The sequence below is a fragment of the Melospiza melodia genome, chromosome 11, assembly GCF_035770615.1.
Source record: "Melospiza melodia melodia isolate bMelMel2 chromosome 11, bMelMel2.pri, whole genome shotgun sequence".
Taxonomy (NCBI): Eukaryota; Metazoa; Chordata; class Aves; order Passeriformes; family Passerellidae; genus Melospiza; species Melospiza melodia.
This window is the reverse complement of record NC_086204.1, coordinates 15,010,689-15,038,285: the sequence shown is the minus strand read 5'-3', so window position 1 is coordinate 15,038,285 and position 27,597 is coordinate 15,010,689. Positions and strand designations below refer to the sequence as shown.

The following is a 27,597-nucleotide window of genomic DNA, read 5'->3' as shown; positions in this document are numbered from 1 at the left end:
ACCACATGGAAGTGTTATGAACATCAATATTTTTTAAAATTAGAGCACTTGGAGTGCTGGTGATGGGGGAAATACATGTGTAAAGGAAGAAGGGAGCTAAATTCTTTTGGTTTTGAAGCAGAAAGGGATAATACAGTTTTTGCAACCTTCTTATTTTTTGTGAAGCAAAAATCCAATTTTAATATGACAAAGAGACTGCTGGCTAGCAGAGAAAAGGATTAATGGCACCTCACACTGAGACAGAGATATTTGGAAGTAATTTGTTTGGTCCTGCTGAGTTTTGTGGCAGTGGAAAGCTAAGCTGCTTCTGTCTTTAGAAAGTGCGCCCACAGGGAGTGCCAGACAGCTTTTCTGCCACTCCAAATTAATGATTCAGATTGTTTTTCTGCCAAGATAATATCCTTAGGTACACTTGGAAACTCAAGTAGATTCTGTTGCAAAGGGAACAGAATTAACAAAATACACAACTACTGTAATAATTAGAAATTATGTGGATTCAGTCCAAATGCAGAATTGGGCAGTTTTCTTTTAAGCCTGCATTAATGAGTCAATGTTGGGGTGAAACATCTAAATATAAAAGTAAATTTTCTAAGCTAAAAATAAGTTGTCATCGTCTGTCAGAAGAAGGTAGTGGTTCACGAGGCTACTAGAACTATTCAATTTATCATGAAGCCTTTGCTGCGTTTAACATTACTTGAATATGTCTTTAATATGTTCGAGTCCCTTTGGTTGCATCCCCTCCTCCAAATGATGATTTTAAGGATGTGACTAGAAGAGTAAAAATATTTAGGGTAATATTTGTTTAGTTATTTCTAGGCTTAGGGTCAATTGCATTCCCTGATAATGGAAACAATGTCACAATTCTCAGTGATTCATTTTTCTGTTTCTGGTAATGTCCCACAGAGATGTGGTAGACTCTTCCCCTTGTTTTACAGCTTGCTCATCTCACATCCTCAACTGTTAAACAGGAGGAGAGCTCAGAATTTATATGGGAATCTCCTAAAGCAAGAGTTTGCTTAAGCAGGAAAAGGGGGTAACAGTGACTGGTGTCAGATTTCTCACTAAGCTGAAGTGGTAAGTATTATGCTGCTAAGACTTCTGCTTCATTTTCAATGAATTAAAAATTTGTCTCAGTCACATGGTCTTAATATACTGTTCATGAATTCCAAATCTTGCAACAATTTGTCTAAATGCTTTTTGTCTCTTAACTCCAAATTCATTATCTGTGTAGTTTATTGTGATCTATAATCTTTACTGATTGACTTTTAGGTAAGTAAAGGTGAAATGCACATCTCTATGTATGTACCTGATACATAAATGTGTGTTTTTGGAAGTATGGGTTAAAAGCCAACTAAAAATCAGGAGGCAATCTTGAAAATAGTTGTGCCCATATTTAAATTCAAACACTAATAAAACTACTGAAATATGTTGGGAAGAAATAGGCCTTGCACTTGACTTTTTGGAATCTTCATCCTTTGAGGCAGGTTTTGTACTAATTATCTACAAAATGAGAATCACAATGCCTGCAGAAACACTAGGTTGGGTCCCAGAAACAGTATGTTAGTGTGTACAGTTTCCAATCACCCTGATTTCCCAAGTCTAACTGCTAACCTCCAAAGATGAATAATTAGCCAGACTGCAGCAGTGCTCTGGTACAGTGATAGTCTCCTATTCTGGTGCTAGCTTGTTCAAAGCCTGCTCTGGAATATCTTTTGGTTGCTCCTCTTTATCGTGTGCATGTGCTCTTAAAAGGCAGGAACACCGAGAGCTGTTGTGCTAACACCTGTCCTATTTTAGAGTATTTCAGAGCAGCCTCTCAATCAGTTCAGGAGGTTGTGAAGTTACTCAGAATCTCTGGAACATGCCGATGCTTGCTTTACCTTTGTGTTTGTAAAGGTGTTTTTCAGGGAGAGCTGCCTGGAAAGAAGGAATCCCGTTTGTCCTGGGAAAACCTCTCATTGCTAAAATTAGGCTTTTAAAGCACTACTGAGTAGCTAAATATTGTATTAATGTACCCATGATACAGGCTGTAGTTTCCTTCTCCTAAAATGTCTACAAATTACCAGAAAACATTTGATTTTGTTACATTGCTCTAAATTCTGACTATTTACTTCTATTTGCAGAAATTTGCACCTCACCTTTCCTACCATCTCAATTTGTGATTTACATATAGAGCTGTGATGTAAACAATATAAAAATCGTTGTTTACGTCTGTGTGTCGGCGCAGTGCCCGGTGAGGAGGGGGCGAGCCGGGGCCGGGCCGCTGCCGGCCGTGACTCAGCGCTTTGGGGAGGCGGGGAGGCTCGCAGCCGGCCAGGACAAAGCCCCGGGGCCTCGCCGTCGCCTCGTTAATGAGTAACAACGCGGGGCCGCTCCGGGCGCGACACCTTCGCCCCGCGGCCGCTCGGGGCTCCGGAACAGCGCCGGCCGCTCCCGTCCCGGCCCCGCCGCTCCAGCCGGACCCGCCCCTCTCCCAGTCTCCTCCGCGGCTCCCCCTCCCGAGCCAGGCGGAGCTGGAGCTGGGAGCGACGTCGTTCCTCGCCGCCGCCGCCTCTCCCCAGTGACCGAGGGCACCGGCGCTGCCTGAGGGGGCCCCGTTGTCCGGCCGGCGCCCGACGCCTCATCCCCGCCTCTGCCGGAGCCGGCACTGCCCGCGGAGCAGCCATGAGCTGGGGCACGGAGCTGTGGGTGAGTCCCGGCTCGCCTCTCATTGTGTCTGAGATTCGCCGCCTTCCCTTGTCTGCTCGGGCGGCTGCCCCCGGGAGGCGCGGAGCGGCCGGAGCCGAGGCGCTGTGCTTTGTTCGGCGCAGGGGCGGCGGGCAGGGGCCGGGGCGGGCCGGGGGTCCGGCGCGGGCGGAGGGCGGCGGCGCTGGGCCGGGGGCCGCGGCGGGGCGGGAGCGCCGGGTCCGGGGTGCGGTGCGCGCGCCGCCTGCGCGGCCATGGCGCTCCCGGGGCGGCCCCTCGCCCTCCGCCCGCCCGGCGCGGTCACGGCGGGACGGGCGCTTTGTGTGCGGCCGGGGAGCGCCGCGCTCGGGGCCCGCCGGCGCGGCCCTCACCGCGCTCCCGGCACGGCTCGGGGCGGGGTCCCGGCGCGGCTCGGGCAGCGGCCCGCACCGGGCAGCCTCAGGGCGGCGGCACTACTGCTGCTCCCCCGAGGAGCGCCGGGCTGCTCGGGGCAGCGAAGCGTTTTCAGCTCCCGGCCCGAACTAGACGCAGCTACTGTATAGCTTTGTCTCTAAAAGTACCGCAGAATATTGTCTAACACTGCATTGTGTTTAAATACGAAAATTGGCAGCAACGAGACAGGCAGTTTCTGTCTCGCGTTGGCTCTTTCCGTAGAGCTCCCCTCTTCCCTCCGAAGGCTCCTTGGCCGTGCCGGGGACGCAGAGGGGCTTCTCCCGGGGGAGTGCCGGAGCGGGCACGGCGGTGTCTGCTCGCAGTGCCGGCGTGCTGGATCTCCTCTGCCAGGCTTCCTGCTGCCGGAGTTAACGCTGATCGTGGGAATGCTTAGGCGTGAAATAGAATAGTACCAAGGAGTGTTGAACGTCCCCGCTTTAAATGCCGCCTGCCCTGCATTTATTTGCTTTTAAAAATTGTGAAGCAGAGACTTGTGCTAAGAAAAAAAATACAGAAAGATAAACGTTGTAGCTTGAAGTCTGGTCCAGGAATTCTTAATCAGGAGGTAGCATTACAGGTGGTTTTTGGGCTTTTGTTTTTTTTTTTTTTGTTTGTTTGTTTTTTTTTTTGTTTTTGTTTTTGGTTTTTTTTTTTTTGTTTCTTTAGCATTGAATTGAATACCTTTATCAGTATTTTGTAGTGCAGAGCCGCCAGTCTCTAGAGGAGCCAGGACCTGCTCCGCACGCAGACAAGTGGTTGCCCGAGGAGCCGGGGCGGCCGTGGCGCTGCGGGCGGGGTGCCTGGGTGGGGCGCGGGACTGGGAGCGCCCGCGGAGCTCCTGAAGCCACCTGAATTGAGTTGAGTCTGATTATGCAAAATGAAGATGTAATAGCATCACGTGTACTACGCGGAGAAGCCTGATTTAGTAGTATTTAGGGGTTACTTTAGTGTTTTGCATAGTACCTTGTTCTTTACTAGGATTTGTAGGCATGCTGAGAATTCTGACAAAATATGCTTTTTAAGTACTGACGACGCTGCTGTAGCAGCCCTGAAATCTAAAACTGTTGAGACATTGGCAGTGAGGAGTAAGTAAAAGCTGGGATTTATATTGGGCACACAAGAGTGTGTGTGCAGCTCATGCCTGTATGAATTTCAGGTGAGGGGTGAGTGCCCCTTGAGAGGAGTGGGGTTGGCATTTGGGTGAGCACTGACTGTAAGCACTCAAATATGTATTGCTTTAGAAAACAGAGCTTTAGCTTACTCAGATCTGCTCATTTTTGCAGCCTCTTGCTATTTTTTTTTCTTTTTTTTTTTTGTTCAGCTTGTAAATGACAGTTGAAGGTTTTATACTCTTGTAAATGACAGTCGAAGGTTTTATACTCTGTCTTGTGGTCAGTTTTGTGTGAAAGTGCTTGTCTTTGTCCTGCGATTAAGAAACATATTGAAAAAGATGGATTTTGACTCCAGACTTCCTTTTAATGACAGGCATTTAACTCATGGTGTTGTGAAACTAGTTGAAGTTTATTTTGACCTTCTATACTTCTTTTAAGTCACTAATTCTTATGCATTATTTGGAAGAAATAATGCCAGAATTTTAAGCTAAAAGTTTTACTGCAATACTTTTCTTTTAGCAAAATTTAATGTATTTTTTGCTTGATACCTGGAGATGACCTGCAACTCTACACTGAGGTAACTTCCTGCATAAAATGGTCTGTTTGTAACTATGTAACTAGACTGACAATTCAAATTTTTGCATTATGGGATACATTTAATTTTTTTAATTGAATTTAATGATACTTTAAAAAATCTACTGTGTTATAAATCAAACCAGTTTTTAGCTTGAGGAATATTCAGTGCTTCACTTAGTGTAAAAAGCACAAAACTTTAATTGTTGTAACAACTTGTGCTGGGCAAGTAAAGATTACTTTTTGGAGATCTGGCACAGAACCAAATTCATTAAGAATTATCTTAAATCTAGGTTAAAAAACACAAGGAAAAGCAGTATTGCGAGTCTTCAAAGAGCGCTCTGAACAAGATAAAAATAAATTCTTAGACATAATTATGTTCTGGTGTAGCAATTCCTCCATCATTCCCTGCTGTGAGCATCAGTGGAGCTTGAGGAGGCTGCCTGAGCTGCTCTGTTTGCTGATGGCAGCAGGGCATGAGGTGTTCTGTCCCCAGCTGCAGAGAAAAGAAAACCTCTTCTGCTCAGGTTTTCTGGACACCTCATTGTGCCTAAAGCTCTCCTTCATTAGTGCTTTCAGCTCATAAAGGGTTAAGTCTGGTATCCAGATCACAATTTTTAGAAACATTTGCACTTAGGTACATATGCTTCGCTAATTCATTGAAGCAAATTTGATGATTCTGTATCATGCTTTTTTAATCTCTCCTTAACTCTGCCTTCTTAAGTTGTATCTCTTCATGCTGTTTTTTGATATTTTATGCTGATTCACAGTTCTGAGGATTTTTAAAAATTGTTGTGGAGTTTTATACTGTGTACTATTTTGGATACAGTAAAAAACTGAGCATAGATGGATATAGAAACAAATAAGGAGCCAGAAGAAAATTTAGGAGATAAGGAAAGCAACTCATATCTGGTTTTTATGTGGTAATTATTAAATATAGCAGTTCTGTTATTGAAATGATACATATGCTAATTAAATGGTTACATCAGGGACAGGACAAAGGAAAGATTTTCTTTGATTGGCCAGTATTTTCTAATTCTTTAAATTAGGTAGCTGTTTGTTTTCAAGTAAGATTTTTTTTTAATAGGTACACCACCATTCTCTGCAGTGAGTGTGCATTGTACCAAATGTGTGTGTCTTGATTAGATTAAAGCACGTGGTGCTTTTCAGTGTGTCTTGGCCAAAAAGCATAATCTTTGTTGTGTTTCATTTGATAGCATTGTATGAAATAATGTAAATCAATAATAACAAAATAAATGTCAAATCAAGCCATCTTGTGATTAGAACTGTTTAATTCCACAACATTTTCTGTGCTGTGGGAAATATGCTCTCCTTTTCTGCTTTCTTAGTACAATAGAAAATTTTGATTATGCTTTGAAAGTGGTATTCAACAAATAGTTTTATTCTAATTGGTGTGTGTATATTTGTGGTTACTCTGTAGCATGTTCCTTATGGTATGACCGCACAGGACCCAAGATTCTTTGGTGAACTGCTTTGTATAATATTCTCTTAAGGGTTAGAACAGAGTAGAGAGCACAGGAAAGTGTTGTCTAATTCAGTTGAAATGTATTTTAATATTGGGTGCCAAATTTTCCTATCTCTGATATATAATTTCTTTGTAGATAACATTTGTAAAGCAATAATCTGAAAAAAGGTGGCAGGTAATTGCAAAGTAGCATTGCTGCCCTTCATTAGCAATAGAAAATTGCTGCTGTTTATTTAGATACAGATACTTTTCAGAATTAACTTTTTGGAGTTTGTCATGCTTTTTTCAAATACTGCACAGTTATGTTCACCTCATGAGCAGTAGAAAGGTTTATACATTGAAGTTGTGGTTAGATTCGCATTTTTGCTTTATAAAGTGCCCTGACTTCTGTCACACTGTGCTGCAATATCCAAGGCAAGAATAGATAGATGGGACTAAAATTGGGGTGGACTTCAGTAACTTTAAATATTTGGAAATAAAAATGATAGATTGTGATATGTTTAAGAATCTTCTCAGCATGAACATCTGTTCAGTGTGTATGTTTCTGTACATCTGGAGTTCTTTTTGTGGTGGGCGTGAAGTGTACAAATAGCATTAACACAGGATATTTAAAAGATACATCTGGTTATTGCCATCTTGGGGTATTGTGCTGTTAAATCGAATATGTAGTGCATTTGCTTTGATGCTAAAGGCTTACTAAGCTTTGGAGACTGGAGTGTAGCTGATAATGAAGTTCTTGGTGTAATGAGAGGAGACAGTGTGATTGGCACTCTGAAGTGGCTTCTTTGGAAATTAAAGAGTTTGTGTTGTCTCTTTAAAAAAAAACAACCAGGAAGGATAATTTTTAACTTTGGATGCACGTTCTGTTGTTCCAACCCCTGTGAACTCCTTAATAGCAGTTGGCAGAAAAAGAGTTTGAATACCATGTCAGAACATTTTCAGTCTGTAGAACCAGTCTAGCCATCTGTTTCTCACCTCTTGATAAATATTTAAAACAGAAATTTTGCTGAGGGCTTTTTGTGCTGAGATTTCATGATTAAAAAGAAATGGCTATAGAAGATTTAATGATACTATTGTTGTGAACTCCTTGGGGCCAGAAGCACACCATCTTTTATAATTAAGAAACCACTGGCACTGTAGAGTAGTATTTTAGAAATTAGTTATGTTGGACCAAAGAAAGATCAAAGTATATTTGGTGGTGTGCTCTTTTTAATCTTTCCTTAAACAAAATTCATTCTGTGCATAAACCCAAGTTCTGTTATTAAAAATATTAAATAGCTCGGTTGCATCAGTAGTTTTTCAAAAGCTGTCAAAAATTTTCTTATGCTTTCAGTACTGCTTTCAGACATTGTTTCCTCTTGCTTTAAAATCTTAGTCTTTTTTTGTAGAAGATAAATCATGTGGTGATGTTGCCTAATCTTAAAAGTTGTCAAGTGTAATTATATATGAAAAACATCCACAGAATGTAAATATGAAAGAGTTAGCTTCAAAAAGTAGCTAACTATTATGTAGCATACTTCTGTTGTAGTAATTTACTGTATTTTTGTTCACTAGATTAGAAAATTTATTTTTAGCTAAATATAAGGTTTTTTCCAAAACAAAAAAAGTTTTTCTCTTGAAACTGAGAAACATTTCTTGTTAATGTGGATGTGGTTATGTAGTTACTAGCAATGTTAATACACATAAAAAACCACTGTAAATAATTCTAAATATCAAGCCATATCCCATATGGAAATTCTTAGGTGCTTTTGAATCTTAATATTTTGTACATTTACTTTCCAGTGTGCTAACATATACTCTTTTAAAGACAATATGTGGCTATTTTTTGTTCCCTAGATTTCCCCATCAATTTAACCCAAAGATTGTAACAGCACTCTGTATAGATTGTCTCTTCAATGGGTACTCCTGCTGCTCTGGGCTGCAAATGTGTTCAAGGAATGTGTCTTGTGGCTGCAGTATAAGGTTACAGTGTTTTCCACATGCATGGGATGGTTACACGTTTCCCCTGTCTTGGGTGACATGCTGGATAAAATGCCTGGTCGCTGGGAGGTTCCAGTCTTTCACAGGCTGTGTTGTGTGGCTCACCTCAGCCTTGGGAAGACCTGAGAGTTCCAACTAGAAGGTTATGTAAGGATCAAATACTCGGTTATTGAAAGTAGTTACTTCTGGCTTTGGTGTGAAAACAATTGCACTGAGTTTTAGTTGGAAATGTTTGTCCATATTTTTCCAGCAATTGTCTGGTTCATAAACATCTGACCTTTTTGCTGTTTTTTCCAGGAAGGGGTGTGTCATTGTCATGAGACTTTATATCAGTTTGGATTTGATGTTGAATATAATTTAAGAATGCATACATGTGCCTTTGACTGTCTGTTTAGAAAGTGTGTTTTTTGGAGTTTTGAAAGCTTTATCATCTGATATCTATTAGAAAGGCATGTGTTTTTATTTATGGCCCCACTTGTTTACAGACTTGGAAGTGTATATGCTTTTCAGTGAAGCTTGTACAAACATACATGGGACTTTAGTAATCTGGAAATTCTGAACACTGGAAAAGTGCTGCTGTCTTGTAAAGGATGTATGTGGTATCCTTGTTGACAGTACAAAATCTGAGAGTTGCCTGGATCAAGATTTTAAAGGCTGCAGCTCTCATTTGATTTCCTGAGTGAGAATAGTAAAAAGGTTATTGGAGATTGCAGGATCTTTATCTCAGCCAAGCTGAGGAGTTCTTTAAAATGTGTATCTGTCAAAATAATGATCTCTGGAGTGGCAAATCCCTCAGAATTTGTGATGGAAAAAATCGTGGGAAGATAAAAGTGTGTTGGCAGTGTGCTCATGAGCTGAGGGTTGCCCCAGCAGGTATGATTGGTGCTTTCAGCTGTTTGCAGGTAAATGCTGGAAGACAGAAGGTTTGTTGTTATTGCTTGTGTAGATTAATCACTGATGCTGTAGATGTACTGATATCTAAAAGTTAATAGTGTTGTATTTATATTAGTTCTTACACTGGATTGATCTGGGTGAGACCCTCATTTGTTAATATAGTGTCTTTAAATACTTGAGTCCTTACATTTGCAGAGCACTATTTAATGTTCTTGGTAAAGCTAGTAATTGAGTAACATAGGGTGTTCAATTTTTTTTGTGGAGGGGAAGTTACTTGACACAATTCAGATTAAATTGTCATTGTTCATGCAACACGTGTGCATACTTTTTAAAGAACTTGAATTTATTTTGGTAGAGAAAAGAACTCCCTGAAGTCCAGATATGTTCAGCTTTTTCCTTGTAATGGTGAACAAACTGTTCAGTGAAAGCTGAAATTCCAGTCAGATTGTTTCATTTTGCCCCTAGTGAGTTTACGTACCCCAGTCCCAGTGCTCTCTTGGCACAAGGTTGAGAGGTTTGTCTTCAGATGGATGTCAGTGCTTCAGCTGGATGGGACAAGAAGGGGAAAAAAGTATTATACTAATAAAAGCCTTCTGGTTTTCATTAAAATGCAGACCCTCTGCACTGACTTTGTTTATGGAATTATCTGCAATAAGTTTCTGCGTTGCTGGGGTTTTTTTCAGCTACAAGTTCTAGTCTAAGAGGAAAGTGGAAGGAGTATTACATTTTGTAATGAGCTGAATTGTAGGTGTACTGAATTTTCTGAAAATTTCTACTGTGTGGAAATTTGAAAAATTTGAAATAGTTACATGTAAGATTCACGAATACCTTTTTTGTTTTTTTGTCAGAACTCTGCTTCTGCTTTGTCATTTGCAAAGAACAGGGCGTTGGACTGATTAAACTGTTTTCTGGCATTGTGCTTTGTACATTTCCCTGTAGTTTTATTGCTGTTTATATATTTTGAAGGAGAAATGCAGTCTTACTGTGAGCTAAAAAGCTAATATTGCAGGACCTGAATTTTTCTTGGGCTTTAATGTGGAACTCTTGTGTCATCTTGGGCAAATAAACATTTTTGTCCCTGTTAGTTGGGTTGTACAATTGGATTATACTTCATTTGTTTTAATCAAATTAATATTGTAGCAATATTTGTAGAATACTTTATTATTCTTTATGTGTAAGGGTAATATGGTGTTTTAAAATGGTGAAAGTAACCCGTGCACTTTTATCCTGGTTTTGGAGGGGGTAGAGTTAATTTATGAAGTAATAGCTGGTACAGTTGCTGTGATTTGAATACTCACAAATGTTTGTTCTAGAGGCGAGTACCGTGTGAATTGCTTCTCCCTGGCTGGCACACAAGAAATAGTACAACATGCTTTTTTGTAGTTCCATATTAAGTAAAAGATACTTTTTCAGTATTGTACAACGACATTACATCCACTGGATTTGAGTTTGGAGTTATTTAAGTATTAAAGAACTTCTGAAATATGACATCAGTTGCACTGGAGAGTTGAGAGGGAGCCTTAACTTTTGGCATGCTTGAGGTAACCAGATGTGAGTGCAGGTGATGAAGATGGGTGTGCCTTTTGAATCTCCATCTGCATTGTAAATCCTTTGTAAATAAGGCATTTGATTGCTGGATTCTTTCTCATGGTGGATGCCCAATTTGAGTGGGTGTGAAAACCTCACTTTGTATGTTCTGGTTGGTAGAGTAATTGGAGGGTGTTTTCTTTGAATATGGGTATGCTTCTTGTCCACTTTGTCTTTAGCCTAGATGCTTCATTTCTTTCAGAGGAGGTCAATAATAATAATATTTTCTAATAATGTCTTCAAATAAGCATTTGATCTAGGTGGCATGGGGTTTTTTGTGGCAGTGAGTGGGAAAATAATTGATGTGTGTGAACCCCAGAGAACACCTGTGCTCCAATGCAGTTGGCTGTCTCTACAGCAGGGGAATACTCTGGAAGAGGAAATTGCAATATTTATAATATCCGATACTTTTTAATCCTTATGATTAATAGATAAGGTGTTCTTCAGCTGTCTGTTATAGCATCCAATTGTCCTGCATTTTTCCCCTGTATTTATGTGATGCCAGTCACAATTAGAGGAATATTTAGGGTATTTGACATTTGAAATCAATCATGGGAGTGTATTTTATGTTTGTATTTACTTAGAACCTACTGCTGTTAGTCACAGAGTGTCCTTGTGTTGAGCAGCATTCCGCACAAGCGGGGTATAAAGAGCATCCTCAGTGCAGTTAACTCGGGGCTCCTGCAGGGGCTGGGTCGCACAGTGCCGGTGCCGGCTGGGGGCTGTGCAGAGCCCGGTGTTGCTCGGCACAGTGGCTGGGCCCTGCTCTCAGCTGCAGCCCCCGAGCTGCTCCTTTGGCCAGCCTGGCAAGCCGAGGGTGCCAGTGGGCAACCTTTGTCACGCTGGCAGGGGATGAGCGCCCAAACAACCCGAGAGAATGCAGGAAATACTTGTTGAAAAGTACAAGGGAGTGTTGGTGTCTCAAGTGAAGCAACAATAATCCTTTGGTACGATGAGGTAATAAGCGGGGATCAGCCAGCAGTGCCCTTGGAAGTGAGGTTAAGAAGCTAAAGTGTGATGTGAGAGAGATAATGCACAGATAGGGCTGGGTGGAAAACATGTGGGTGAAAGGATAATCTCTCAGTACAGAGAACAGGATGTGGTGTGGTTGAGAAATGAGATGGGTAGAGAATGCCTAAAGATTGCAGATACTGGAATGGCAGAAAGAGACTGATTTAAACAAAAAAGGAGAAATTGTTCACAAGTTTTAGGATGGACATAGATTTGAGATTCAGGAAAGAAGTCATAATCAGGTGAAAGAAAGGTTAAAATTTGAGACTTTAGTGTAAAAAGCATAAACCAGTAAAGTACAGTAGCTGCAAAGATATGATGTGCATGATATGCTTTTAAAGGAAGTGTTTTATCTTAGTTTTTCCCTGAAAACAACTTCAAATTTGTGATTAGTAAATGGAAAACTGTTTGAAGGTTGGCTATGGATGACTGATGAAACAATTTTTGTTCTGGAGAGTCAAATGCGGGTTCCCTCATGCCCCTAATACCTACTTTATTTGGACCCTATTAATGCAGGTACTTATTTACATATTTAATTTTACCAATGCTTGTTCACTTTATGAGCAAAGATCTCACAGGATCAGTGAAACTCATTAATGTGTGTGAGACTAAATACTGTATTATCAGGAAATTTTCCAAGCCTTGTTTTGTTTTGGAGAAAGGGAATATTTGCAAACTAGCTCTACCTGTAGCTTGTAGTTGATGCACAGCATTATTTAAATCAGCAACAATTACTGGTGTTATTTTCTTTAATTAATGGATCTTTTTCATGAGTTGACTATGAACTGTGAGTTAGAAGAATGAGGATATGTACTTGGATTTACAAATGGTGAAAATTATATTTTCAGGCTATTTATAATTAATGAAAAGCTTTATCTCATTAAATGTGGTTTTTATTATCTGGGAAATTGGCTAAACAACAAATGATGACATTCAAGATCTGTGCAATATGGTCAAGGTGTTACAAATTTGTTTGGAGGAGGGCAAGAAAAGGATGAACTTGTCTTGAAAAGTTCTCCAGCATATTGTAATAAAATGTTAAAAAAGACTGGAATATCTGGTTAGGTTTCGTTTCTAAGAAGATGACATGTTTAAAGAGGAAAAATTAATTTCTTGAAAATACATAGTAACTTATCAGGGAAATCCAAATGTTTAGGATTTTTCTACATTGTAGTAATGTGAGGGGAATGTAGACTGTACAGTTCCATGAAACTTAACTAGAAATGTCACCGTGTGAGGCAAGCTGAGCAGTTGTGTGAAGTATCCTGGCTCTGCGTGATACTCAAATATTTACTCCTGCAGCAAGAGGTGTGGTGGTCTGATTAAGTGTTTAGGCTGAGATTGAGGAGACAGGGTGATGGGTTATTTATTTTAGTTTATCTTGATTGCTTCTTTGTTTTGTAAAAGCTGTGAGGTCTTTTGTGTTATTTCTGCTGACATTTCGCAATCACATAAACTAGATCTTTTAAATTATCTCCCCGAGTTTGAGACCCTGTTAGTATTAAGACCTCTCTTAAGAACAAGGGTAACTTCTTTCCAAAATGGCTTTTAAGAAACGTGTTCACTTTGGTGTTGGTGGTAGGGAGAGTAATTAATCATCTTTCCAGGTACAGCGTTGCAGTTCCTCCTGTGCTGGCCGGGCACTTGAGAGATCCCAGTGGATTTCCCCAGGTTCAGCTTTATGTTCTGCATTCTGAGACAGAAGCAGTGAGGTAGGACTAGCTGAGTGCAACAAGAAGATTTTACTGGAAGAAACATTCACTTAGTGGATTGGAATAGGAGTTTTGTAAAACCAGGGATTGGCTCTGTGTATTAAACTGCAGTAGGTGCAAACAAACGTGGGGTTAGGCAGCGTGTGCTACCTGCTCTTCCTGCTTGGATCTCTTAGCCCCCAGTGACTTCCAGTTATTTTGGCTCTGCAGGGTTGTCGTTCAGTTTCACTGGAATCTCAATAGTTGAACTGAAATAATTTTCTTAAGGGAGTTAAAATAGTCTTAAATATGAGATGCTGGTGGTATTTAAGCTTAGTGATTCTTAGATGAAATGGTTTTCCATGTTCTGTCTGCTTTATGCTTCAAGGCTGTAATTGTGGGCTGTGTAATGAATACATTTTGGCATCATTTGTAGAAAATCCCTTGCAATTTTTGAGAAAACATGTAATTGTCTTAAGGTGGTTGTGCTGAACAGCCAGGATTCATGCTTTTTACAATAATGAGGTAACCATATCAGTGCTCCAAACTCAATTTTCAACCTTGAGTTTTAATTCTGAAAGGGGAGCCTCTACAGACCTTTATGCACACATTAGGTGGGAATACTGCTATTATTTTATATATACTTGATGCTGGGAAATGTGAATTTTAAGACCTTATATGTAAGTATTTCTTATGATCTTGATAGACTATTTGCAGTACTTTGTACTTAGCATTTTAACTTCTAATCATGCAGGCATAATCAGACTGTAAGTCAAATCTGAAACTTGTGGCTTCCCCAACTGCTTTTCTTCATTATGTCATTGGAAAAGAGGTTTGATTTTTTTTTTTTGCCGACTTTTGTTCGTTTGTGGGAAGAGGATCATGCTCCCATATCTCCCTAGTTAATCTGACAGTTGCTTGGATGTTGCTTTTTTTTGGTTATTCTTGGTTTTATATGATATGAAAACAAATGCTGTTTTCCCAATTAACCTTGCAAATTTTTTTTAATGAAAATGGTGCATTCTGCTCCCATAAAAGAATAATAATTTTGCATATTCTTAAGCATTTTAGGACATCTGGGAAATGAATACTCCTTGTGACTGTTTTGTGATATGGTATATGATACCGTAAGAATACTCAACATTTAGTCAAATATATTTTGATAAATTATCTTTTGAATGTTTTAAATATTTAGTATTTCTTTGAGGCTGATGGGAACAATAGTATCAAATAGTTTCCTTTCCAAATCATTCTCTTTAGAAAAAAAGTAGTTGACTGGTGAGTGTCTTTAATTTTCCACATATGCTAAAGATGCACTGAATTCAGAATGCTGTTACAAGTTAGTTACATTTAATTTTAGTTTCATTAATTTTCTTTCTAAAAGATATGGATGGTTTTACACAATGATATGTAATGACATAAAAACTAAAAAAAGAGATACCTGGGGAAAAGGCACTTGCTATAATTTTTTCTACCACAAAATCATGGTGGTTTTTTGATTACAAGTTGGCATGCTTTAATCACTGATTTTTAAATGTTTTTGCTAAGATATCTGGGGAGCCTTAACATGTAATATGAAACATCAATTTTCAGTGTTTTTTTAAATCAAGCTAGTAATGTTAAAAACAAAGTTGAAATTCCCATGTGCAATTAGATGGTTTCAGTTTTATACTCAATGTAATAAAATATATAACAGTTTTATGTACTATGGAAGAAATGGGTTTTGATTTTCTCATTATGTCATGTTTTATTCAATATTTGAGGCTGTTTGCCACAATTTCTTTAGTGTTTCTTTGACAGTTCCTAGCCCATTGCTTATTTACAGAGATTTATCCTGGTGTTGGCCTCTCCTCCCAGCTTTGTGTCACCAGCGAATGAACTGAGGAGGCATCTGCCCCTTCATGGAGCTCATTGATCAATAAATATAAATATTAATGAAAATACTGGGCCCAGTTTTGAACCTTGAGGTCCAGTCACAGATAAAGTACTGAGATTTGGTGCTTGTTCATCTATATTGTTCAGATTGGATTTTAGTGTGAATACCCTTTTATTTGTATCGGTTTAGTCATGAAGGAAATAACTGCTGCTGCTGAAGTACCTTTTAATTTCTACATTGACTATTCATTTGACTCTCAAAAAGAAATTGGCTCTCAAACAAGAAATTGATGTGGCCTGCTGTCACCATTGCCAGTGTGACCCTGTGGTTCATGTTTATTTCTGTCCTGAATGTGAGTGCTGAATTGCTTCACAAGTATGGACACCGATTATGCTATAAATTTGCTAACTTTCAGTATGGAGCCCCTGAAGTGGTGCAGAATATATTTATGGACTTCGCTGTCTTTTTAATATGCTGGATTACAGAAACAGGATGAAAAATGAGCAGTGAAGAGTTTGGACTTTGTACATGTTTGTAAAGAATGAGGAGCCTAGCTATGATGGTTCTTCTCAGGACATTGAAGTTTGTACTCAGCTTTTGTGTATGCAACTTCAGTGTTCAAATATGCTGTAATAGGGTTTTTTTACCTTTTTAAAATTGTAACTTTTTTAATGGAAGTGCACTTATGGTTAAATTACATCACTCCTCTTGTTTTCTTTGTAATTTAAGAAGAAATGCCTTGTTAACCAAGGGAAACAGTATGTGTTTTTGTACTATTTGATTTATCAGAGGAAGTACATTTCTACAAGAAATAAAGGTTTTATGAATAATGTTATTCCTACAATCCAGATTAGGATTCCAAAGGCTGTGGTGAAATATAGGAGGACTTTGCTGTGTATTTCTGGGCTCATATCTTAAAAACTCTGAGAGAAACTGATACACGGCACAATTGTGTTACATTTTAGTGTTATCTGAATCACAAAATCTTGAAAAATTCCACTGTTTTAGAGGTGCCAGTAATAACATCTGGTTTTAGTTTAAATTCTTTATTCAGTTATGTTAATTTTGCCTCAAAACCAATGAGTACAGTAGATTCCTTTGCAAATAAAGGATGTGGGGGGTGGTGGTGGTTTTCATTTTGTTTTGGGTTTTTTAATTTGGGTGTTGTTTTGTTGCTTCTGGGGTTTGTGTGTGTGTGTAGTTTATTTTCTGTCAGGATATTTATCTGTGTCTGAAATAATATTTCAAAGAGTAGAGAAGGCTCTAATTTACTGCCATGTTAATTTCTTCTGAAGTGTAGGGATCTGGTTTTGTAATCAAGTTTGAGAAGTATTTACTGTTGTTAGCAAGATATTTGTGAAGGGAAGAAGATGGGGCTACTATAGTCTTTCTCTTGAGCACTGAAGTGTATTTACAGGTGACACTGGAAAGGGAAGTTCACTTTTCAGTAGGACTTGTTACAGAAAAATCTTCTTGTTCATTGGGTTGACAAAACAAACAGCATATGGCAAATCAGTCAACAGCCTTCCAGTTCTGTAACTATTTACGTAACTGGTCCCGTGATCTCTGGTCTTCTGAGTACTGAGCAGTGTCTGCTCCCTTTTAGTTGGGAGTGTGTACAGAACAGTCCCTGGTGATTAACTCTGGTAGTATTTGCAGCCCTTCCTACACCATAAAAGGCTAATGATTTAATTCAATAAAATTGAAGGGCTGATCAAAATATCTATGTATAGGTATCTTACTCTGGTTTAGAAGAGCAAATATTTGTTTACAAGCTATGAAGTTACAGTTTTGTCTTTTGAAAATCAATAGCAACAAATGTAAGGTTTATGCCTTTGTCTGAAATTTATCTGATGGGAGCTGGTACTAACACTAGGAAATACCTTCTCATATTCCAGCTGCATTCACTATAGCTTCTGCATGTAGGAGGAAAGAGTAACTGAGACAATTTATCAGAGCTATGCTGAATGAGGAATTTTGTCTGGGTCTCTGTGTTGGAGCTAAAAGATTCATGTTACAAGAAGAATCACTATATATTACTCCTGTACCAAGTTCTTGTAGGTTTACTGGGTATTTTAATTACAACTATTGTGAGAAATTAACTTAAAGTTAAGAGAAGGATATGTTATATTCTTGTGCTGTAAGTTTTATTTTATGAGTTCGTTGTTCACTCCAGTTGCTGTGTAGAAATAGTGTCATGAAATGTGTTTTTAGGGAGCTGTTGACAACAGTTTAAGATTCTAAATAATGTGCACCTTCATTAAATATATATAAGGGAAGTTATCAGGAATATACTATGGATATGTAGTATATAGTACCTCACTTTCTGTGTTAAAATGAAGTTCTACTGGTGATACACAGTGTCTGGATTCTCGATAGATATTTTTACACTATATTTGCCCTAATTGTCAGAATCATAAACAATATGATTCAACCCATAGGTTCAGTTCTTTCTCACTATTGTATTGAGACAAAGCCTAAAGATGCATCTTTTAAGAGTGAAACACATTAAATTCACTTGTCTACCTGGGATTTCTCCATCATATTTGTTAAATAGTTTATAACTTTTAAGTCAGTTGAAAATGGTATCCTACAGTCTACTTAATAGCTGAGCAGATAAATACAGGGAAGTGATATTTGGACGAGAGGGAAGTTGCCATTCTCGCTCCTTTTTCACCTCCCCCATCTGGCAGAAAGTACTTCCTTGTTTTAAATTTGTATCAGGCATCTTGGCTTCTTGATGAGTTCAGAGCTGTGACACTGTAATAGTTTTAAACTGTAGCAAAGTCTATAGAATAGCCTCTAATATGCAAACGAAGTTATTTTGAATGTCACATTTCAGTTGAGTAAAACTCACTAAATAGTGCAGTGTGAGCTGGGTGCCATGGTATTGCAGCTGGACATGTTGTAATACAGTTGGTACAGAGTTTTGTGTGCACATGCAGATCTTGTTTTCTGAATTTGTGATGTAGGGCATCTCGGTGCTCTGTAATATTCCATATGCAAACCTTTTGTTCTTTCCCCTATTGCCTCGCTTTGTAACATCCAGACTACTCCCCTTTTGTCTTGAGTGCCCTGTTCACTCCCTTAATGTACGGAGAGGAAAAAAGCAGTGCAGACTCTGCTTGTTAGATGCTGTGCCAGACTGGCCAGAGCAGGAATTTAACCCTTCACTGAAAAAGTTGTTAGTGGGTGAGATCCCTTTCTTGTTTGTACAAGTTTTGAAAAAACAGATCCTCCAGAATGCAAAAACAGATTCAGTCACATGTGCAAGGACTGGGGAGTGTCAGAGTTGCTTGCTCAGTCAGTCTCCCATGGATGCATTTTTAATAATATTGTGGAAGTATCTGTAGTTGGTGGAGAGGCATTTAAAAGTTCTGAAATACTTCAGTAGTTTCATCAAGGGTTCTTTAGTCATACACTAAAACATTCACCTTGTACATAGAGTGTCAGGTCATGTAATAATATTTTGTAACTGAAGAACTAAATGATTGTTTACACGGGTTTTGAAAAATAAAAGTCTTGCATTGGTGTTTTCCAAGGCAAATAATTTGTTCTTGCAGACTTTCTGTAGGCTACCATTAATCATGCAGTAAATGTGCTGGTTTTGCACAGAACTTCTGCGTCACATGAAGCCTCACGTGCCTGTTGGTCATACAGCAAATTCAGTATTCTACTACTTCATTGATTTATAGCCTTACTACTTTATAATCTGTTATTCTAGTGTTACTGGAAAGATGGGATTTTCTCCAGATATTTCTTATAATGAGCAACAGCATCTCTAAGCATTGTACAAACAGTAGTAGCATTTTTTCACTGTGATGCATGATATCGCACTTACTTCATTTAGGGTTAAACATAGTCTTCCTGTCTCCTATTTCAAGTGACATAACTAGGACTAAAATGTACAGCCTTCAGCCATTCCCAGAAGACTCAGGAAGTGCCGGTTTTCTGGCTTGGCTATGGTGAAAATAAGATTTCGTGGTGTTTAGGGGAATGGACATAATTATATCCTTTGTATATACAAGGCAAGTGTAATGCTGCCCCTGTGTTAAGACGGCAACTATTTTAATCCAATAATGCTAAAAAATACATGGTTTGTGATCTGCTGTTGTCTTGTATAGAGATGTTTGAAAATGGTCTGTTTTAAGTTAGTGTGGGAATTAAGCATAAAATAGAATGTGTTTCAGAATTAAGCTTTGGTTCAAATGCAGATGAAACTCAAGTATTCTAACAATCTCTATTAAGAACATATGTGAAAAAAATCTGACTAAGTTTCTTTTAAAAAGGATCTTCCCAATTAAAAGTTGAATGAAATTAAGGGGATGATTGAAAGCTAAGTGAGTGGGTTCTGATCCAGTTTACAAAGAAGGATTTCCTGATCTATATTTTATGTATGCTTGTATTCTAGTGATACTTCATATGAGTGTGTGTGTGTTTGTATTTTCTCAAATGGTGGTGGTAAGGGAGTCCTTACTGACTGCTTGGGACGCAGTTCTTAGCTCCTTCCTAGCTTGTAGGTAAAGTTACACACCCACAATGTGAGCAGGCTATGATGGGTAGCAGAGAGGAAGGAGGCCTGGAAATGTGTTCTGGCTATTACACACTGTGTTGGTGGAACTTGCTGGGGAGGAAGGTGCGGTGTGTTTAGGGAATAGCCCTCCCTGCAGTGTGTGGCAGGCTGTGGGACTATGGAGGGGGTTATTGAGTGAGGAAGAGAGCCCACCTGCAGGTACTGCACAGAAGTGATGTTTCCCTTACTTCAGTTTGCATCGTGGTGCAGTGAGGCAGATCTGCTGTTCTAGTCCTTACGAATGTGACCATCTGTTAAGAATCTGAAGAATTCTGGAGATTATTCATTAACAGGGCAAATAGGAGTGGTTGTTGAGATACCCTCTGTGGCAGCGTGTTCCTTTCCTCCCTTGTTTTAACAGTGCTGTTCCTTGTCCCAGTTGGGAAATTTTTCAATCAGTTTGCTCTACTGGTAGGGAACTTGCTGGTAAAATCTAATGATTAGTCCAGCTCTGATCCATCCAGTGGCATGGGTGAACTGGTGTGTGCAGCTGTGATCTTTAATGTTTTTCAGCTGATCTGGTAATCTCTAGAAGCAGAACTTGATTCTTTTGTAATTATGGCTGCTCTTTTCAAAAGCAGTCTAAAATGTTTGCACACATATTGTGTCTGTGGCAGATTCCTGCTCTTTCCTGGAAACTAAATGTGTCACACCTGTGAAGTTGGTAGGTCTCAGACAAGACATCCCCTCCTGCCAGACCTGACTTTCATCTGGAGTTTCCAAAGCAGTTCCTTTGCTGCTGCTCTGGGGACATCTTTATGGAGAACAACAGTCTTTGTCTTTCTCTTCCTCAGTTGCAGCTCTCCTTTTTTAGCTTTGCTTTAGAAAGCTGACTTGCTGTATGCATTATCTTACAGCGTGGCTGCATCTCCAGTGGTTCAGTACTTTTTTGAGCTTTTTGCTCGCTTTATCATGCAAATGTTTCTCTCATCATAGAAATTGACTTTTTAAAATTAAAGTTGACAGTGATATTGCTTTTCAAAAATATGTACTAAAGCTTAACGGGCAAATAGATTTTTCATACTATGTTGTTACTATGAATTTATTAATTCTTTATTAATCAGGGCAAAGTAGTCTTTTGTCCAGCTAAAAGTGATTTTGAAGTTACTGTTGTTTTCCTTTTGCATATTAAGCACTGTGCATTTCTAGCAGAGTTTCTCTTTTAAATATTTTCAAGCTACAACATAGTGTACTGTTAATACCAGTGTCTGAAGTTTTGCAAGCAAAGTAGCTTCATGTCCTGAAGGTCAACCTACAGACTGTTTTCTGAAATTCTCTTTAGGAATTATTCCTCTTTTCATGACTCAAAAAGACTAGCAAATTTTCTTCATAAAATCCTGTACTGATGCCTGTACAATCAATAGTGAACTTCTGTTTTAATATGAAATTAAAATGTGAAGTACTGTTTTTGTATATGAATGTGTAACTCTTTTTCTCATCTTAATCTGAGTGCCTCTGCTTTATTTCCAGTGTCACTGTGACTTCTGATGTTGCCACCCTGAACCTTCTAATTGATATTAATCTTTTAGTGTATAAAATACTTAGCCTTTAAGTTTGCTCACAGCACATTTTTCCTCTCTCAGCTGTAATACCTAGATTGTTTTCAGGGGGGAATGAGGTACAGTTTGCAGATTAGTCTGGAGCTACAATGCAGAACTCGTAGAAAGCAGAAAAGCAAAACACTTTCTTTTTTGTTCTTGATATAGAAACAGCTCTTTGTTAGTTTTCAGACGTGAAGCTAACAGGGTGTTTTGAAAAGATAAAGTACTGTTTAGCTGGAAGCAGCTTTTGTCTGCCTGGTTAGAAGAGGCACATTGCATTTGCAAGGAAAAAAGAAAGACCAGACCAAATTGATAATTATGAAAACAAACAGGCAGGAATACAGAGGAATGATAATCAGTTCAGACAGTAAAATAAAAGAGCTATTCTCCAAAGATAGAAAAGGAAGCAGGAATGCATAAAGATAGAGACAAAAGTAGAAACCCAAAACAGACAGTGAAGATGTATCCACAAAGAGAAACTGAAATGTATTGTCAGAAGTAGATTAGTGTGGCATGCTCTAATTAAAATAAAGTTTTCTAATTAACTTGTTCTGAAGACAAAGAGGGAAAGGTATAGTATATTATGTTGGTCAGTTCTCATTAATATATTCATTGATGATTATGGTTCCCATAACTTTCAATGTAGCGCATCAGGTAGTTCACTGTACAAATACTGCAAGATATTTATTTTGTTTTGTTTCATTTTTTGAAGTAAAACAGGGAATAATTTGAAGACCTTGATCATTATCTAAAAAAAAAAAAAAAAAAAAACAAAACCCAAGCAGCATAATGTTTCATAATTCAGCCATTTCATAAGAGTTTTATAAAATCTCAATATGTTAAATAGTCACTTAATAATGCTTTGTAACTTAAAATATTTAACTTCTTGAATAGAGTTGAGTGTTAAGAAGCAGTCTGTTTTTCTTCTGCAGTGCTGCTCATGCAGGCAAAAAAAGACATTATACAGAATTTAACCTATTATTTAAATTTATCCATAATTCAGGTTCATTTGATAAAGCCTCATGGGCATAAATTGAGTAAACAAGAACTGCTGAGATGGGTATTAAGTTACCTAATTGCCCACATTTTTTCACTTGGCTTTCTGTGGACTTGTAGTTTTGTGGTTAAGTCATAGCTTTTCCATGCTCTGAACACTGTCATAGTACATATTCCCTTATACCAACCTGCATAAGGGTTAAGAATTTAGAGAGCAAAAGACAGAATTGAGTTTTTAATCTCCCACTCACTGACTTGGAAGTTTAGACTGGCTGTGCTGCCTGGAGAACAAAGAATTGGGAAAAAATCTCATCTTGAGCCAGTGTTTCAGAAGTGCAAATAAGATCACTTGGGTAACTGCAGACTAAAATTGTGGTCAGATAAAAGTATGGAAGTAATGATGAACAGTTGAGTCAATAGAGAATAAAATGATGGTAGAATAATTAATGCAAAGTATCCTAATTTCAAATAAAATGTTTTATTAAGTAGACATTGCAGATGTAATTAATTGAGATAGGTTTCTGAAATTGTAAGTCAATGTACTTCAGTGTTTAATGTGATTCTTAAAACTTTCAGCTGTATTGTGTGGAGGTCCGTGAAATGGGAGACTAATTTGAAAGCAATTCAATGTTAATGCAGTTAGCTAGTTTACATACTGTAAAGGAATAAATTAGTGAAACAGAAGGATTTTTTTACAGAATGATACCACAATCGTAGCTTTAAATGCAAGTAGAATTGCTTTCTGAAGTTCATGAAACCCTGCAAAAAGTTCATTAACCCTGTAAAAATCTCAGTCTTGTTGAATGCCTTTTATCTGAAACTGCCACACTAGTCAGTGTCTGGACTGGTAGCTTTGGGAAGACTAAACATGCAGTATTTATGCTGTAGCATGCTCATCCCTCTGAAGAGATCTCCCATGTTTTTCTTTTTATTTGTTCTTAAGGCTTGTTTGGAGAAAAACAAGTGTCAGTAAGAGGAGGAGAGCAAATCTTGAGTTTAACCCAGGAGAGTCTGTTTTGTCTTGGGTGCAGGTTTGAGTCAGGTTTGCTCTTGCCTTTGATGCTTCAGCTGCTAGTTTTGTAAAGCAGCTGGTATCTGCAAACACGTGATAAGCTTAGAGCTGCAAACCTGGAGTGTTTATAACATTGATGTGTGGTTCCAGTAAATACACTGGAAGTAGAATTTGTAGGTGACATTTGTTTTGGAATAGTCTGTTTTGACCTACTACAAACTTCTTGTCAAGTGTCAGATTTGTTTGTAGTGGAGAGGCTTTGGACTACATTCCACTTTTGAGTGGGCAGTTTCTACGTAGGGCCACCATCCATTAGCTGACCTTAATCACTTTAATAATAATCAGCTGCAGTTTTAATAAAGTTTTTTACAAAAATTTTCTGCTCAGCTGGCAAGAGGTGTGGGCAGTTACTAGACAAACAGCAATATATATGTGCTTGGAAATATTGTTGAGAACATCATTATCAAGGTGTAGACAGCCAGATGTTGTAGGATGTGAATTTTTTTTTAAATAACATTTTGCTGATCTCTAGTTACTGCAATTTTCATATTTCTTATAAAGGAGCTAGCCAAATTGCTACACTGATGTATTTATTTTGAAATTACAGACCTAAATTTTATTGAAACTGTTTGGTCTGTTCTGTTATCTGTAGAGCATTGACTGGTTTTTGACCATTTTTTTTTCCATTGTAGACATCACTTGTATCTCAGTGCATTAGTTTGATTTCCTTTGTAGCAGTCTGGAAGATTTGCTGTTTCTGTTCAAAAAGGAAGCTTTTTGGGTTTTTTTGAGGCCCAGAGCTCAAATGTGAGCTTCTGGAGAGAGATTGAAAGTAAATAAGTGTATTTGTGACTCCTCTCTGGAAGCCTTTCTGAAAAGGCCAGGCCTTTTTCCTTATTCTCTGATGTTGCCTTTATCTTCTGCTCATTTATCTCAGTGGCTTTGCAGAGCAGTGTAAGGTGATTCTTATGGCCACAGACTTTAATTCAAAGGTTTATTGTTTATAGGGAATTTGAAAAATTGTGAAGCTTCTGGGATAATCCAACAAAGCTGTCTTTGCACAGAACATACTGTTTCTAGAATCACATGAAGAAGAGGAAATGAGGGGAAAAAAAGAGTTTTTGTTATATGATCAATGATGAAATCTTTGTAGTAAAGCATGATAGCTTGTCAAATGTAATTTTCATATTAACAGCAGACCTTGAAGGAAGTTTGGGCAGTGGAGTCTTTTTTTGTTTCAACAGAATATTTGGAAAGCCACTGTCTCTGGTTGCATGTTTGGAAACATAAGTAATGTGGTGTTCCCTAATGCTAATGAAACCTTAGCAGCAAATGAGAGCTTTGTGGTCTAAAGAGCTTAAGTAGGACAGCAAAGGCTTTGTTCTGCTGTGTGCTGAAGGAAGTCAGTTCTTTTTAACGGTATTAGGTATTGACTTCATGCCAGAAGCATCTTTTACAAACTGCTTTTGGATGCTAGGTTAATTTTGTAAGAGTAATTACACAAATGAAGTGTAAAAAAGAAAGGCTACTTGAGATTGACGGATTTTTACGCATATTTGCAAATGTGGTTTGATGCCACAGCCTGGTCTCTGTCTGCCTGTTCCCACACTCAAACCATGCATGTGCAGCTTCTCTAAAAGCAGTAGCAGAAATGTCACTTTATTTGACATAAGCTGTTTAGAGTGGAAACGTCCACTTGGTGCAAAGTGCACACATCAGAATAATGCGAGATACAGGCCGTGGTTTCCCGAATACATCAAAATCTCGTCTTCAGTCCCTCTCACATCTCTTGGCGGTTTCTGTGGGTCTGTGGTGAAACATCAGGGAAAGTGGTTGTGATTTTGGTGGAGAGAGTGGGGCAGAGGCTGGTGGTAGAGCAGGATGGATGTTTGGTGGCAGTACTTGCATGCCATTGGACTGAAGTGTTGAAGGCACTAATGGCTGTGGCTGAGAGTCCAGGGTGTAGGATGCTGGTGCCTGCAAGGCAGCATTGGAGAGCTGCCTTAATCTTGTAATGTTACATTTATTTTTGTTGGTTATATAGCTGTGGTCACCTGGTATCTCTTTAAGTAAATGTGTGTTCTCTGAGTCTTACAGCATTTTAGGCATTTTTTGATTTAGCTGTAGATCATCCTGCTCATTGAAATTGAACTAAAGTTGGTAGTGCTAGAAGTCTACATCATTCATTAGGTTCAGGCAAGCCACTGAGTCTGCAAGAGATAGCCTCTGATAAACAGCCTTCAGAGCTTTTTTTTTTGCAAGTTAATTAAACTTTGAACTTAATTACTTCCTTAGCTTTTTTCTTTTTTTGATTTTTTTTTTTTAAGTTTACTGTGAAGTGTCTTTGGATTCAGCCTCTACACGATGCAAACTTTGATGTTTCAGTTACTTGCCTTTTTGGATTACTAAATAACTGCTAATTTTAAATGCTATTGAAAGCTGAAAATCCTTTATTTTCTCACTGTGGTGGATTATTGTAACATAAAATGCAAATATTTGCTAGGTAGTATTTTATACCTTTGTTTTCTCCTGCCTAATTCTTTAATTCTTATCCCCCATATTTCCACTTGCTTTTTGACTTTTCAGCTTGTCCTAATTAGTGTATCTTCTACCTGTTGATCAGTGCAGAGTGCAGTGAAAGATTGGTTTTGAAGACAGTTTAATGTATTAAAAATTCCCCAAGTTTTTCTTTTTCAGAAATGTAGTTTATTTTTTATTATTTTTCCTTTCTGTTTTGTGCCTTTAGTTTGCTATAATTTCTTAATTACTAAGGACAGGTTTACTTTCTTTGGAACCTCCTGTTAGAGCTGATCATGAGCTGTGTATATAGTTTTGATTTAATAAATGTTTTCGATGTGCAGACTACCCCCAAATTTAATCATGCTGCTAAAATTTATGTTATTTTTATTTCAGTGGGTAATCCTAAGAGTGAAAGCAATTTTTTGTATCCAGTGAAATTATAATTTACTGTGTTTCAAAGCTACCAGACATCTCTTCCATGAGCTGTCTCTTATTTATCTAATAGTGATCTTTGGTTGGGTCTGTTATCGTGGTGGAAAAGATGCACTTTTGAAATAAAGGGTTTTGAGAAGAAAGAAAGAAAGATTTGCATTGTGAAAGTGATGAAAGGCTCCTTACAGCTTAACATGCAAGTATTTAGAGCTGTTTTTATAAAAAGAGGTAGATCTGTTCCTGCACATGAAACCTACTGTTCTGGTGTACATGGCTGATATGTATGTACACATTCGACTGACTTATAACTTGAATGACTTCTACCCCAGTAGCAAGCATTCCCTCAGAGCACAGTTTACTAATAAATGATGTGTAAATCTGGTGCTGCTGTGATTCTTAACTAATTCTGGGTAATTTTGTTTCCTTTTGTTTTTAAAGGATCAGTTTGATAACTTGGACAAGCATACACAGTGGGGCATTGACTTCTTGGAGAAATACGCAAAATTTGTAAAAGAAAGGATAGAAATTGAGCAAAACTATGCAAAACAACTGAGGTAAGGTTTTCTTTCTTTGCAAGTGGATCTTAAAAGTTACTTAAAATCACTGTATCACTTGGTGGGCAAATGTGAAGTGTCATGATTAATGACTGTTTTTCATTTACAGAGTGAGTTAGATCACTAGCTTTTTTCACAGCAGACCAGTCCAAAACAAAATTATCTTTGGGTGTGCACTTGCTTGCTTGTTTTTGCCTTCTCTCCCACTCTTCTCTCCCACCCACCCTTCAGATCTTTGAACTAAAAAGGTTTAAGGCTTAAAGATTCAAAACAAGGAAAACCATAGTGATTTTTTGCACTAACTATCAGCATGTTTGCTGTCAAGTGCATTATCTGTATCTACACTTGAGAGTGTGTGTGTGCCTCTGCTACTAATTAATTTCTCATGTTGAATTGGCAAGAGCAACACTACATTGTGTTAAGAAATCTGATGGAAATAATTGAGTTGAACTTGAGAAAACAACAAGACCTTCCTGTCCTTAAAGCACACCCTTTCCATAGCAAGTCTTGTCCCTTTGGGTGAGACTGTAACCCAGCCACCCTTTGTCTTAGCTCTGTTCTGTAGCTGCCAAGTGAAATATCTTTTGGGTCCAATAGGAATTTCCCTTCAGGGATCATGCAAGGAGAGTAGCAGCCATGAAA

General features: G+C 38.4%; 1 protein-coding gene across 3 annotated transcripts in view; it reads left to right on the top strand.

The window, feature by feature from the left end:
• The first annotated feature begins 2,492 nt into the window (after positions 1-2,492).
• The window catches only part of FNBP1L (formin binding protein 1 like), a 52,751-nt gene continuing 27,646 nt past the window's right edge, over positions 2,493-27,597 (top strand). For all 3 annotated transcript variants that reach the window (XM_063165699.1, XM_063165698.1, XM_063165697.1), the window contains exons 1-2: positions 2,493-2,688; positions 26,840-26,955. In XM_063165699.1, the coding sequence (XP_063021769.1) occupies positions 2,665-2,688; positions 26,840-26,955 (140 nt within the window). In that variant the 5' untranslated portion in view covers positions 2,493-2,664. The remainder of the gene's footprint in view (positions 2,689-26,839; positions 26,956-27,597) is intronic.